General features: G+C 40.5%; 1 protein-coding gene across 2 annotated transcripts in view; it reads right to left on the bottom strand.

Annotated features, from left to right (window-relative positions):
• Slc9a9 (solute carrier family 9 (sodium/hydrogen exchanger), member 9) overlaps positions 1-16,018 on the bottom strand; it is a 560,897-nt gene that overhangs the window by 419,760 nt on the left and 125,119 nt on the right. For both annotated transcript variants that reach the window (XR_003947936.1, NM_177909.5), the window contains exon 5: positions 652-767. Coding sequence is in view for 1 of the 2 variants with exons in the window: in NM_177909.5 (NP_808577.3) it covers positions 652-767 (116 nt within the window). In the remaining variant the exon portion in view is untranslated. The remainder of the gene's footprint in view (positions 1-651; positions 768-16,018) is intronic.

Raw genomic sequence — 16,018 nt, 5'->3', positions numbered from 1 at the left:
GGCAAGAACAAGTCAACTAAGGATATTTAAACAGTGGCTGGAGCTTTCAGATTTTTTAAGTCATGACGGCGAACAGTTGTCAGTTCTATAATGGCAGTCACTTTCAGAGTACTTACGTACCAAATATGGTACTTGAAATTCACTTTAATGCAATACAGTCATAATAAACTGGAACAGGTGGGAGACATGTGCTCATTTGGGGCCACTAAAAGCTAGATGGCAGTCCTCTTTTCTCTGGTCCCTATCTTTGATGAACTTTAAGAGTTCCATAGTAAACAATGTTTAAAAAATGTTTAAACTAATTAATTGAACAATTAATTTTTGAAAGAAGAAGTGTTCAATAGAGACAAACTTAAGGACAACAGCTCAGATGGTTCTAGATTCGAGAGAAGCAATAATGGCTTTAAACAAGTCCCTTCCACCGTGGAGACTCCTTTCTGACCAATTTCTCGGGAGCTGTCTGATATTGCCTATTTCTTTTCCTTTTCCTTTCTTGACTTATTTAATTCACTTACAGATGTGTCAACAGCCTATGATGAGGAATGAAGAATTATTACCAAGGAGACAAAAATGACGGCCTGTGGAGAAACCATCAATTTAAATGTTTGACTCTTCAAAAAAAAAAAAGAAATGCATTATTTGAACAGTTACCTGGATCTGTAGCAGACATCAGTGAACCAAAAAATAAACAGTCAGTGAAGTGGAAGTCTCCGCTCTTCAGCTGGCCAGCATGCACCATGGCTTTCACAAAGCCGTACATAATTAACCTGTAAAAGAGAAACGGAAGGCCTTTAGACATCGAGCTGGATCCTGTGTAAACCCATGCTGTCTCAGAGAACATTCTCCTGTGCCTTCTGGATATGTATCATGCATAAACTATCACCATCCTCATGGCTACTATTGATCTCTCAGCTTTGAACAATATTTTCACTGAATATCAATCCATTCACCTAGCCAATGGTTAACAGAGCATTTGCTAGCATATGCTATTGAAAGTGAGGTAAGCTTAAAGGATGTATAAAAAAATTGTCAAGCCATATCTATTTTACTTCCCTTTCTGAGAAAGATTCAACCAGCCTCCCTTGGGCCCTCCTTGTTATTTGGCTTCTTGGTTCTGTGGATTTTAGTGTGGTTATCCTATACTTTATAGCTAATATCCACTTGTAAGTGGCTATGTACCATGCATATCCTTTTGGGTCTGGGTTACCTCACTCAGGATGACATTTAAAGTGGATGGAGGGAGGAAACTGGGTGGCAGAGGAGAGGGGGAGTGGACCAGGGGTGCCAAGTGTAGGGAGAGCAGGGAAGGGAGAACAGAAATCAGAGGTGGGTGGTTGAGGGCATCTCTACAGCATCCCAAAGTTTTGGGAAGGGGGCAGGAGAGGAAGAGGCCCCAGAGTGCTATGAGGGTGACTCTTGCTGAGACTCCTAGCATTGAGGGAAATAAATCCTGAAGTTGGCACTTCCTGTAGCCAGGCAGAACTCCCAGAGGAGGGATAAAGACAGCAACCTACCCACAAAACTTTCCACCCAAAATGTTTCCTGCCAACAAGATGTGCTGGGATACGTATAGAACAGAGATGGAGGGAATGACCAACCAAAGTCTGGCCAAAATTGAGATCCACTCCATGGGCAAGAACCAATTCCTGACACTATTAATGATAGTGTTATGCTTGCAGACAGGTACCTAGCATAGCTGTTCTCTGAGAGGCTCCACCCAGTAGCCAATGGAAACAGACACAAAGGCCAATAGTCAAACACTAGATCGAGCTCAGGGAATCTTGTGGAAGAGTTGGGGGAAGAACTGAGTGACCTGAAGAGGACAGAGATTCCACAGAAAAAACAAGAGTCAATTAAACTGGATCCTTGGGGTCTCCCAAAGACTGAACCACCAGCTAAAGAATGAGTGTGGGCTGGACCTAGGACCCCTGCACATATATATAGTAAAAGTACAGTTTGGTCTTCATGTGGATCCCCCAAAAACTGAAAGGGGGATGTCCCTGAATCTGTTGCTTGCCTGTGGATCCCATTCCCCTAGGTGTGCCACCTTGTCTGGCATCATTAGGGGAGGATGTGCCTAGTCCTACAGTGAATTGATGTGCTGGAGTGAGGAGGGGAAGGATGGGGGGGGCAATGTGACAACTACACAGGACACCCAGGGGGCTCCCCCTTCTCAGAGGAGAAGTAGGGGATGTGGAAGGAGCTATGTGAGAGGGTACTGGGAGGAGAGGGGGTGATATTGGGATGTAAACTGAATAAATAAATTAACTGATAAAAAGATTATCAAATGTACCACAGCAAATCATGCCTACAAACCAGTATAATCTAAAATCAGTAATAGTCTTTAGAAACTGCAGACCATCCCAGATATATATTGAAACTCTCACATGCACTTGCAGTTTAGTGTTTAAAACGTGCTGAGGCAGTGAGTATGGCTGAAAAATGGCTAAAAGTCAGCTATTAGGATGTAAGGATCTCAACAGTCGTACAGACACTTTTCATTCTCTTAGGAGAACTAACTCATTCAGGGAACATTTCAAACAGAGCTCAAATATATAGAGAGAATGTATATATAATGGGTATATATGTGTGTATATATACATATATATATGTATGTATATATATATGCTTTCAAGGTATTATTAAACCTGTCTAACCCTCAGTACATTGTTCATCAGCTAGGATAACAGTGGCCCATGGAGACTTTGGAAGATGACTGGTGTCCGATGCTCTTGACACTCTCAGGGAGCTGCTTACTATTTCTCACGAAAGTGGAGATGGGAAACATTTATTTACAGTTTCTGCCTCTTCACATGCTTTAATTAACTTCATCCGCAGTCGATCCTGTAAGGTTGACACTATCTATTTACACCTGAGAAAAGCGGCCACAGTGTGAAGCGGAGAGCTGCTTAACATGGCAAATTAAGCAGGACGCTTAGGCTTGAGATGAGACAGCCTGGTTCCAACACTGGTGATTTTAGCCACCATAACGTGTTACTGGAAGAATGGCTTTAATGTTTTCCACTATACTGATAAGCCATCTCATGCAATGGACCCTGAGACAAGCCATCAAATAATCGCTCTAAAGCAGTGATTCTCAACTCTTTAAGAGTCCCTCATGTTGTGGTGATCCCCAACCATAAAATTATTTTTGTTGCTACTTCATAACTGTAATTTTGCTACTGTTAGGAATTATAATGTGTACATCTGATATGCAGAGTATTTGTTATGAACCCCTGTGAAAGGGCTGTTTAACTCCCAAAGGTGTTACAACCCACAAGTTGAGAAACACTGCTCTAGACTGTCCAAGAGTCAATAATAGAGCATCACTAGAAACTTGAGGCTAACAGCATCCTCTGGATTAAACTACTGAGTGGATCCACAGGGTGCTAGAGCTAAGACACTAAACATGGCTTTGCAGAGTATGGATTCCAGGGTAGGAATTGAATCTTAACCAGATTGAATGTCTTCAATATTAGTATATTTGTGCCAGTAGCACATGACCATAGGAGCTGTAAAGAGGTAAGTCCAAGGGCCTTGTTCTAGGCAACTTCCCCAGGGGGCCAACTATGAAATGTTCTCCAGATCCAGGGAAGCTGCATTCAACTTATTTGTTGTTGCTGCTACTGTTGTTCAACATATGTATTTTGTTGAACTCCTACTACATCAGGATCTCTACTAAGAATTAATGAACCAAGGCCTGTGCCCTCAATGAATATATAGGTTAGCAGGATGAACAAAAGTGAAAACAATCAGAAATGTAAATAATATCTGTGGTCCACATCATTCCGTTGGGTGGAATCTGCAAGTACTGTCAGCCTTATGACATTCTGGACACTTCTAACCTGGATAACAGAATGGTCTTCAATATTCTTCCTTTTGGGCCTTTTTCACATCCCAGCTTCACAAAGGTCTTTCCTTGTTTGAACTATACTTCAGACACTGAGCACAAGCAGGCTACAGAACCATGATAAATAGTATAAACTATGATCATATCCCTAACTTTTATATTTACTGGTTAATTTATAGGAAACAGAAAATAAGCGTTGAAATGAACTTATTGTATACTTTTAACAAGTGATTAATTTGAGAAAAGAAAACTACACACATACCTGCTGCCTAAGCTTAATGAAGCCAAGAGAAAGCTAAGAGCCATGTTTGTACATTTGCTATAAACAAAACTGATGTCCTTATATGCACCTGGCAAGTCACTTTAAAACTACTAATGTTAAGGTAGCCTGTATTTCATCAAAATTTCCTAAGGACTAACATCAGTAAATTAATCAAATCTGTTCTGAAACATATGCATTTGGTCTGTTTCAGATCACAAGTATTAATTATAGCAAAAATTAAAAGAAAAGTACAGTTGTATATAGCTAATCATTAAAACAACTATTAAAGACAAAATTATATACAAGAATATGTTGGGTATGGAAAATATATTATTAAAATTTAATAAATAATACATTTAAAAATTGTGAAGTTGAGTGAATGTAGGCATGAGTTCAAGCAGAAAACCTGCAAGAATATGTCCTGGCTAGGTTATAACACAGTCAGGCTCATCTGAGAAAAAGATAGTTCAATTGAGAAATGTTTCCATCATCTTGGCTTAGAAGCAAGTCTGTGGGAGAATTTTCTTGATTACTAATTGATGTGGGGATCCCAGCCTACTATTAGAGGTCATGTGGTTCTGGGTAATATAAGAAAGCAAACTGAGCAGGCCATGGAAAGCAAGTCAGTGAACACCATTCCTTTAGGGTTTCCTTGTCAATTCCTGCCTCCCTGCTCCTGCTCCGACTCCCCTCACTAATGAAATATGACATGGACATATGAGCCACATAAGCCCGTTTCTTCTACCATGATTAGTTCTTATGTCAACTTGCCACAGATTAAAATCCCCTTGATAGGGGACCTCTCCTGAGGAATTGCCTTGATTGGCGTAGAGCAGCTCACACCCTCATCAGAAAGGGAACATCGAAAGGAAGAGCATCCTCTGTTGCCATGGCTCCCTTCCTTCCTGCCATTGAAGGGATCCACCCCACGGCTGCCAGCACTGCTTGTGCCTTCCCTGACAACAGAACGTGCACTTTCAAGCTTTCATCTTGGACGAGGGACCAGTGGCTCTTCAGGAACGACCCAGGTTTCTAGCTCCAGACTGGGAATACTGAGGCCCCAACCTTGTGGACTGAGTAACTGCTGGCCATCTCTCCAGCAAGAGATAGCTCGTCTGGGACTTGCCCAAATGTTGAGGTGGCTAGCCTCAAGCACAGAGTGCTGGATGCTCATCGTCTCAGGTGCGATCTGCTATTGTTATTGGTGAGGAGGGGAGGAAGCCCTGAGAGTAGGAGGTTGTTGAACACATGAAGTGTATGATGTGTGTTGTTGCTATAGGTACAGCCCCATGGGAATGGCAAAGCCTTTCACAGATAAGACTTAGAATGAAGTGATGAAGCCTTCCTTGGGTAGAGGGGTGCGTCTGGCTGTGGGTATTGATAGTGTGTGTAGACAATGCCCACCATAATTGTACTGGGTGTTTACAACCTGAACACTACTTCCCTGGTCCATGCTGGGCTTCGGGGGGTTGCAGTTTCTCTATCTGAAAGCCCAGACCCTCTGATCCCAGCTTTCTATCCCTGTATCCATCTGTCTGCCTTTTCTTCCTTTCCTCCCATCCCCAGTAAGACGGAAACACCCACACCCCACTCCCTGACCATCCCACACCGGAACATTCACCTCTAGCATCCCGTTCCAGCCCCAAACCTCCCAAAGTTGCCTTTTGGTCATGGTCTATCTCACAGCAATAGAAAGCAAACTAGAACAGCATAGGATCCATTATGACTGTTAATAGCAGTTACATAAAAGGAATTAAATGTGAACTTTTCTTTTGCTTTCCTGGATTTCCCCGATTCTTTTAATATAATAACCATAGTAGAAACAAACAATAATGAACATTAACGAGTTCTGTTACAGACAATAGGCAGTCATTGTGTATTTAATCCTCATGGTTCTCTGAGGAAGGTATTGTAATTATCCCCTTCACGAATGAGACAATCAAGAGTCACAGAGGTTAAATAGTCACACAGCGAGTTGAATCTGGGTGGACAGGCGCTAACAGCACAGCTTTTCAATGGCTTTGGAACACTTCTGAAATCTGTGTGTGGGTGGGGGCATATACACACATTTGCTTTAACAATGTAAATTACAAATTTACTCCAGCTGAACTACTGGACATAAAGTAATTAAAATCAGTTACTTCCATGAATTAACATAATTAATTGATTAAAACAATTGAAAAAGAAAATCTCCAAAAACTGATCCCAGCACAGTATGTACGCAGTTTGCCCATTTTCACTCTTACTGACCCAACAATGGTCACTATCACTACTAACTGTAATAAGTTATTCTTGCTTTGCTATTTGTATGTCAGCACATTATTGTCACTGCTGCACTATTAATAAGACAATTAGTTGTGAATGTGTTAACTCAAAGGCTAAAAAGTTAATTTATTGGCAGCCACATATTTCCACAGAATTCCCGCTGACCCTTCACAGAACGCCTTTCAGGTGGCTCAGAATGGCCAACCTGAGACAGAGGTGCCCAGGGATCACTAAAATTAGTGACCCCTGAGGTGAGTGGTGGACAGTGGCAGGAGCTGCCCCATCAGACACACGGCTGTTGATAACACTGATTTCAACTTTAGTTTCCACAAGAGGTGTGATGCCAACTTAGTGCTATCCTTTGGATAGTGGCTGTGAATCTATGACACTCAGTAGAGAAACAAAAGGCAGTATGTCATTCACTTGAGTGAAGGGCACTGGGCAAGAGAATTTGGGGAATTGCTCAATGTTCTCACTTTCCTGGGTGTTCATGAAGCATTTACTGATTTGAAATTTCTTCAGCTTGTCTCATAGTCTCTAACTTGTATACCTAAAGGCATGCTGAGAGAAGGTTTCAAAACAAAAAGTTCCAGAACATTCAGTTGCTTGGATAATTTCAAAACACGTCCTTTTCATCTTGGTATCTTAAAAAAAAATTCTCTCTTTTGCGTTTTATTAGAAAATAACCATCACCAAGCTGTGTCTATAACACAAAGAAAGGCAGATTTTTGCATTGAATTTGTAATGGCTAAGGAAGGGAAGTGTGGATTATTTGCATTAATCCCCTAAAGATCACATGGTTACCTGAGCACAAGAAGTAGGGAACTATGTGGAATTCACTTGCTAGTGAGGAAAGCTAGGGTTCACACACCCCAGAATCAAGGTACACCTGAAATTTTTGAAATTTTTATTAAAGATTTATGTATAATTGTGTGTGTGTTTGATTTGCATATGTGCACATGAGCACAGGGACCTACTGAGTCTCAGAGAAGCTGTTGGGCACCATGGATCTGGAGTTACAGTTGTGAGTCATTTAATGTGGGTGTTGGAAACCAAACTCAGGTTGTCTGGAAGAGGAGCACCCACTCATAAGCCCTAAGCTGTGTCTTCAGCCCATGCCTTTCTGAATTCTGTGCCTAAATGTTTCCCTTTGAGTAAACACCTTTTCCTATGTATTTGTCTGTGTGCTGTAGAGGTTTCAGCCTTACCCTTTGTTTTTACCAGAGTATATTTTCCTTTCTAAGGCCCCACCAGAGAATTCATGAATCTAGTAGTCCTATGTTGCATAGGATTGGGTCACTTAGCCAATTTCATTCACTTTGTCACCCAGGAATTCATAATTTGGAAACTAAATTTCTTCGTTCAACAAATAATTATCAGTAGATTATGCCTGCTCTCAAGGAGACTACACTTTAGGTGTAACAGTTCATTAACTCATTTCATTCACATTGTGGCTAAGAGCTCTACAGAGAAATAAAGATGGCCCACAGGCCCAACTCTGAGTCCTGGAGAAAGCTGAGGGATCTCTAGCTTACACAGTTCAGTTTTAAAAATGTTGGGTCTGGGGTAGTGAGACAGACTGCTGGGTGTCTGAAATAGATCAATGAGAAGTTTGCTTAAGACTCAGATGTTAGATCAAATATTTAAGGTGCATTAGTATAACCTTGGCTATAGATAAAAATATAGAAAGTACACACATTAGAAGAAGGCCTATGACCAAGGCTTGGGTTACTTGAAGGAAGTTAAAGGAGGATGAAGAAAACAGAGAGGCCAGGAATCTGTCAACAGAGATGTATGTGTCACAGGAGTACAAGGGAGATGTTTTAATAAGGTCAGAGGAGCTGAACGGTGTCAAGAGGACCAATTGATGTAGGGCCATTAGAGTGTAAAGTTAGATCATAGTGGGTGGGAAAGAACCTGGAAACATGGAAATGACACAAATAGCTCTCAGGCATCTGGCTAGGAGGGAACTCAAATCTTTCTCCAGACAGAGGGCTGGGGTGGGACTGGAATTGATTTCAAATGAGTAAGAAGCTCTGAAGATGCGCATGTCTTACTGGGACTCACAAAGAAAGGTTTAAAAATGGCAGTTCTGCTTCATCTGATTAGGAGCTTAAGATGGCACAGTGGACACTGGATGGCAGGATTATAGTATCTGTATATACAATGAGTTGTATAGATGATGGCGTTGAGTGTCTGTAGGGCCACGTGGCTCTTATGAGTGTCAAACTCACAATCCCTTCCTTTCATCTCTGTTTCTTATATCCCATGGAGAGAGTAAGCATTTACTAGTATAAAAGTCTCTGCTGAGTTCTGGGAAAAAAATATACAACTAGTCCAACACATGATGTCTACCCTGAGGAAGGGAGATGTCATCTGAAGCAGGAAAACTGAAAAGAAAGTACTGTGTCTGTGAGAAATACAGTTCAGGTTAACAGAGAAGCGGGTATCTTTGAGGACTCTGGGCAAGCTGTGAGCAGCAGCTGCCATACTATGAACCTAAATGGTGTATCCAGGTAAGGATTATTGTTCCCAGGGCTCCTGGGCTATGTGGGCTGCCCAACTTCGGATGGCTTTTCTGAACTGTAAACCCTTTTCTTTTCAAGGCAGTCTCTATTTGACATAGAAAAACAAACAAACAAAGCAAAACAAAACAACAACAAATAACCAAAACAAAAGAAACTATCATGGACAAATAAACAAAACCCAACCATCGGTAATCATAGAACGATCACTATCTGCCACTCACTACTGGGACACCAGATAGGCTTGTCCTGTGTTGACTTCCACTACAAATTCTCAAATTCTCTTTATTATTTTTCTTTAATTAAAATATAATTACATCATATTTTCTTCTACTGCTAACCCTCCATGCTCTCCAAGCCCATGCCTCATCTTTAATCATTATTGCTATAGATAAGTCTAAATGAATAACCATATTAATAAAACCTGCTGGGTTCATTTAGTATTGCCAGCATGTTTATGGGTTAGGGCTAACTATTTGGTATTGGATAACCAATAAGAAGACTCATTCCTAGGAAAAACTAATTTCCTTCTCTCAGCAGTTAACTACTTATAACACTTTATCTAAGGGTAGGGATATGTGTCACCCCTACCCCCCATCTATGTTGGGATGTCAGCTGCTGTTAGAAGTGTTCATGTTTTGTTTAGTTGGCCATGTTGTTGAGATTTGTGGGTACAGCCTCTCTTCCCTGTCATACCTAGAAGGCACAAGCTCCTATCAGAGCAATGTCCTATATTGTCTGGGATTCTCTTGGACTCCTCTAGACAATAATGCAAAGGAAGGTTCTCATGCTTGCTATTGGGGGTTTCGTTAGATAACTTATGGCTTTTGGGGGAGTATATCACCACAATGCTGTAATTTCACTGAAACCTCTCTCTCTCTCTCTGTGTGTGTGTGTGTGTGTGTGTGTGTGTGTGACAGACAGACAGACAAGAGGGGGTGAGGAGAGAGAACACTCAGTTGGGCAGCCATCATGATTCAGGTAAAACTAACAATATAAAGTAGATTTTAAAGCATTTTTTATTTTTACTATTTGTACTAAGAAGACAGTTTAAAATACCTGCCTTAGTTTCCACATTTGCAAAGTCCATCACTATATCTTTTGTTTCGATTGTAGAACATCTTATCTGCTTTAGGATTAAATATGGTTCATAAGATGGTTACTGACTTCAGTTGTCTTCCATGATTTCCTTCCTGCCAGTTCACACTTAGCTTCCTATAGTCCTACCACTATCAACAATGATGTTTCAAGAGTAGAAAAGCCTGAAGACAGCAAGTTGTGATAAGACACGTTTTTGTTTAATCCCGGATGGGATCCCAGTCTTTGACCTTGAGACCACGGGAAGAAAGCTGTATCCATTCTCCTTAGGTCTCCCTCCATCAGTTTCCTTTCTGGCATCCTCCAGAAGCTTCATCCTTGTGTTTTTGTGGTTGTTGCTTCTGCTACAGAAAACTGCACAGTTGCCTTTCCACGATCAAGACTCCCTTCCATGAAGTGCCTTAAGGTTCATGAAAGAGTATAACACAAACCCTAACATGAATGCAGGACAAGCATAATTGCAATATTGAATGTAGAAGAGAAAAAGAATCTGGCCAAAAAATAAACCACACGTAGGGCAGAACCTGACCAAGCATCCTGATTTTATGCTTACCACATCCACTGCTTAGCAGAGTACTGGCCATTAAAATGTGAAAAAGAGCTGTGTCCAGCCCAGAGCCCATCCACCACTCAGTGTCGATGATGGAGAATAAGCTTGAACAATGCTGAAAGAAAGTGCAAGTCTAGTCACACTCCTTAAAGGGTCACATATCCTGAGAAGGGAAGTCACAGTCAGGAGGAAGAAAGCATTAGGCTGCCCAGGATCAGACATGATTACGAGAGAAACAAGAATAGAGTCACAACAAAGAAAGGACAAATGGCTGCCACAAGTGAAGTAATGCATGTGCTGTGGACAAAGTTTTAGGTCACTGAAGGTCCCTAACAGATTGCCTAATTTATTGGGCCATAAATTTTGCTGCATATTGGAGTCATAGAAAGGCTACAGTGCTGACTACGAATCATTTGAAGGCTATGATACTGGCTATATCTCAGACAAAGTAAGACAGACTTTCTGTAGGTGGGTTCCAGGATCATGCGGTGAAAATTTGTCCATTGTTTTAAGATGTGGTCAGGGTTCAGCACAACTTTTCTAAATCGTCGCATCTTGTGCTTCAATGTGTAAGCCAAACATACGGAACCAGAGGGCTATGGTGGGGTTCAAGATTCTGCATTTCTGATATGGTCCCTGTGGTGGTATTGATGCTGGCCCCAGGCCACATTAAGTAAGACACTCTAAGTTAGGATATATAGTTCTCATATAATAATAGTAATAGTAATAATAATAATAATAGATGAGAAGCTGATTCTTGCATTAGGGAACATCTGATGCTGCTCATGGCATGCTTCGAAGAAGTTTGTAGGAAGTGCCCAAGTGACTGACTGCTCAAGATTCTCATTTTAAATATTGTAAAAACCCCGGAATAAGTTTCTCTGTTTACTGAAGGAACAGGTATATTCTAATTAACATAATAATGTAGGTGGTTTTTCTGCTCTGAGTCCAGTTGCATCAATTTAGATTATCTGATGTGAAGTATGTGTGCATGTATGTGAGTATCATGCGTGAGATACATATACATGCACATGTAACTAGGCACATATCCTCTGATGAACCACACAATGGGGAGCATTCTAAGACCCCAAGGGGAGGGAGTCAGCAAGATGACTCAGGGGTAAGGTGCTTGCCTCACAGTCCTGGTGACATGAATTCAGTCCCCAGAACCCAATAAAAGTGGGAGAAAAGAACCAAGTCTATGTAGTTTTACATACACTTGTGTCTAATTTCTACATGTGTCACAGCATGTATGTCCTCACATATATACTTCACATACACACACACACACATGAACACATACATAATACTAATAATTTTAAAATATGTTTAAAAAGGAAACTGCAAAATTCATCCTGGCAAACAAAGAAAAGAGGCTGAGAGTGAACCTCTGACCATCCCCGTGACATTCCACTTTTGAAAGCATGTGTGTGACCATCACCTCAGCTGCTTCCATTCTTCTGGAAGGGGAGAGAATTGTGGTCCACTATTCCCCTGGCCCAAGTAAGGGACCTCCCACAAGATATACAAATGTTGCCTATCCCCTCTTCCTGTTCCCTGCCATCTTTCATCTTTAGTGTGAAACTAAAACACTCTTTGGAACCACGGTTGTTTGGATTGAGTGTTGTAGGAAATAGCCTATCAATTTGACCCAGAATCCACTCTTGCAGAACTATGGAGATCAAGATCTGGTCAAGTCACTGCCTTAGCTGAAGCCACACTGAAGTTGTCTGGCAGCAGAACCAGGGATATGATTTTTATTCTTCCTAAATTTACCTGAACTGGCATCCCTGCCAATCCCTGAAGTCTTTTACAGCAAAGGGGAAAAGTCTGTGATTTGAATATAATTTGCCTAATATATCACTCATAGGAAAGTTTCCATCTCGTTTCATATTCTCTAAAGCATATTTATCTCTTCCAGCTGTACCATTTGGAACCCTGAAAACAACTGCTGGTCGCAACAGAATATAAATGACAAGAAAACGCAACCCTCTGGTTTTCCCCCAATCAGATCAATATCCCAGCAAGCAGTCAGCTGATAAATAATGTAGATGTTTAAAACATATTTAGTTCAAATTAAAATGTGACATTGGTTGCTGTTTGATTGATGGCCTTAAAATATGTTGTCATTATTACTGACAAGACAGAATGAACAATTTATCTTGTGAAAGATGAAAATCAAACATTACTTCTTTGCCCTGACTCATTTTCAACCATGTCAGTGTACTTTGGGAAGCTTTTAAATCTAGACTGGAAAGCTTCAAACAGCCTGTTTTGCTTGTGGTATGTGTAGCACAACCTGTTATTTGAAATTCCTTTGACAGTGTGGGCTGAAATTCTTTTGTAATAATTCAATTTACTCTTTACAGTGGACAGATGTCTCAGAGGCTTTGCTGTTATAACAAAACTTATCCACTAATCAAATGTAAAAGAAATTGCCGTGGTGCTTTAAAGGACAACAGCGTATAAAACACCTACTTTCATATAGAAACGATTCCCTGATTTATCTGATTTATATTCCCTGATCTGTCCCATCACTAGTCCTGATTCTCTATGCCTATCAGTCCAAGTACCCAAGTATCTCTTAAACAAGATCTATCTAGAGTTACTCTCAAATGGTCCTGACATCATAAGTCTAGTGTCCGACTTACATGAAACCAATACTAACTGATCAGTGAGGGCATGTTTTGACATGTCACCAGTTCATGTATGTACTATGGGCTATACAACAGCAGACAATAGACATAACTTATCCTTACTCCTTTACTGCCTGCCCACTACTCCCCAAACTCCATTTTGACAATGGTTTTATACTATTAGGCACTGAGGTGAAATATTTTACAAGCCTTCATCTGGTCTGAGTTGAGGAGCCTTTGGATTCAGGCATAATGCACAGTGGGTTTGCATGAACTGTCTGCAGATGAAGGCCAAGAATAAATAGGCTCATAGTTGATTTGATTATATAATGGCTCCTTTGTTTGGAAGAACAAAGAGGCTTGTTATTTGCCAAACCTGACCTGATCTTTAAGGTACAACTGAAGAAAATGTTGATATCTTTTCTTTGGAAAAAAAAAACCCTAAAACTTAATAAACAAAGAACCCAAAGTTTTCAGAGAAAAGGTAAAAAACTGTTTACATAAAATATATTTTAAATTTGGAGCCCAATATTTATTTGCCCAACCCTAGGTGTCCAGGTGCACAAAAATGGAAGAAAGACAATGGACAATGATGGGATAACAGAAATGACAGACTGGTACTTGGTTTTCTACCATAGGCAGCTATTCATCTCTTCTCGATGTTCTTGTCATATAACAAACACTACAATAATCCTCCTTTCTGTGTGTTTGATCAGGAACCCCAATTGAATTTTCCAAGCCCTTATTTTTGTGTTTTCAGTTGCCACTTTTTCTGGAATGCACAAAAGTGTACTTAGCTTTGTCTCTCCAAGAAAGGGGGCTTTGTTTTGGAATGTGCCAAGAGACATCATGGGTAGTTGTTTTCTACAAGGACGTATGTGTTTGTGTCTACGCTCACACTCTGAAGTTGCCAAAACCTAACTGGAAAGAGATGACTCTTTTAATTGACTGTATATTGGCTCTTGAGTGTAGGGGGCAATCTTGTGGCAAATATCTATCAAAATGAGCATGGCTCCTAACACTACCATCTCAAGTCTTGACTCTTCCTAAATAAAATGAGCAAGGACAACAGCAAAGGGGACAAAAGCAGGCTTGCCATGGAGTGACAAGGAGCTTAGTTAGTTCAGTCAGTCACACAATAAAAGTTCAAGAAAGTCAGATTAGATTGAAGTAAACATAAGAGGTAATAGCTTCCTTCCATAGATGAACTGAAGTAGCCCTTAACTGTTTTACAAAGTGGCCTATTCTAAAGGGAGGTATGGTTATATTGGGGGAAGCAAAATCAGGAGGTGGCATAAATGACTTTCAATGTGTCTTAAAACTCTGAAAGTTTATATTTTTATAAAAGTCTGAAGGAAAATAAAAGAAGGGAACAAGAAATTTTCTGAATACAGAAAATTCTGTCATTGATAATATTTTCTAGGTTTTAGTTGTTTATTAAAGCAAAATAAACAGAAAACTTCATTAGACTGAAAACCAAACACAGGCTTTGTTAACCACCATTCCTTTTTCTAACCTCATGATAGCCTTCCCAGGTGCTCAGTCTGAAAGTACAACGAGGATAGATGAAGAAGTTATCTTCCTCTGTGCTGAACACCTGTCTCCCCAGGAGATGGAGGTAACACTCACGAGGCAACGTGTTTGACGCCATGAGATGGTTGCTCTTTTGCTTGTTTCTGTTAGTTGACGATTAGACAAGCTAGCTTCCTATGGAAAAGGGAACCCCAACTGAGAAAATACCTCCATCACAACGACCTGTATTCAAGTCTGTGGGGCATTATTTTGATTAATGGTTAATGTGAGAGGGCTCAACCCACTGTGGGTGCTGCCATCCCTTGATAGGTGATACTGGGATTTATAACAAAGCAAAGTGAGCAAGTATGAGAGTAAGCTGTTAAATCAGTGTTCCTCTGTGGTCTCTGTTTTAGTCCCTAGCTCCAGCTTCCTTCCTTCAGTTCCTGCTCCAGTGGTTTCCCTCCATGACAGACTGTAAGTTTTAAGATGAAGTAAAACTTCTCCTCTTTGCTTTCGGTCATGGTGTTTATCATAGCAATAGAAGCAGATTAGGATAGTTCCCCAAGACTGGGAGCCACACAGCTTTTCCTAATGATCTTGAATGATCTTGATCATGAAGTCTAGTGATCTTTCTGTCACATTTATCGACAAGACTCTTTTGGGCTTTGAGGAGAACTCAGGCACACTAACACATAGATACTTAGTAGTTTTTCACCTAATCAAAGGCTGATAAATATGGAGACTGAGGCAGCAGTGACAGTGCCCTGGAGCGACAAGGCCATTATAAATATAGAAATCTCACGCTGCTAAACCAAGAAGTAAAAGCACAAGAATCCCCCACCCCCACCCCATCTCCCGTTGTCATAGTAAAGCTAGAGGGAGGAAAATTGACACGTTTTCTAGAGATATTATTTTCAAAGGGGCTATCTTCAATTAAATAGGTCTTCAAAATGTGAGGTCTACACCCAAACAAATAGGTTGTTTTCTATCATACTGAATACAAAGCCATCACAGTCCATAGCAACTTGGCTAGTTTTGACAGAAGTGTTACCTTGAGCTATTTTCAAAAGAGAAATTACATTTCTACTTTTGGACTCAAATGTCAATACATCTAAGGGAAACACACACACATTCACACACACACACACACACACACACACACACACACAAAATTGTTCCTCTATATCTCTGGTTTCTGTATTTGTATATGCAACCAATAAGGGATGAAGAATAGCTGAAAAAAATGTATGATGAATATGGACATACCATTTTCCTATCATGGCTATTGATTAAGTAATAAAGTAACTATTTTACTAG

Source organism: Mus musculus, chromosome 9 (assembly GCF_000001635.26).
Source record: "Mus musculus strain C57BL/6J chromosome 9, GRCm38.p6 C57BL/6J".
Classification (NCBI taxonomy): domain Eukaryota; kingdom Metazoa; phylum Chordata; class Mammalia; order Rodentia; family Muridae; genus Mus; species Mus musculus.
The sequence above is the reverse complement of the archived record's forward strand: the minus strand, read 5'-3'. Positions and strand labels throughout refer to the sequence as shown.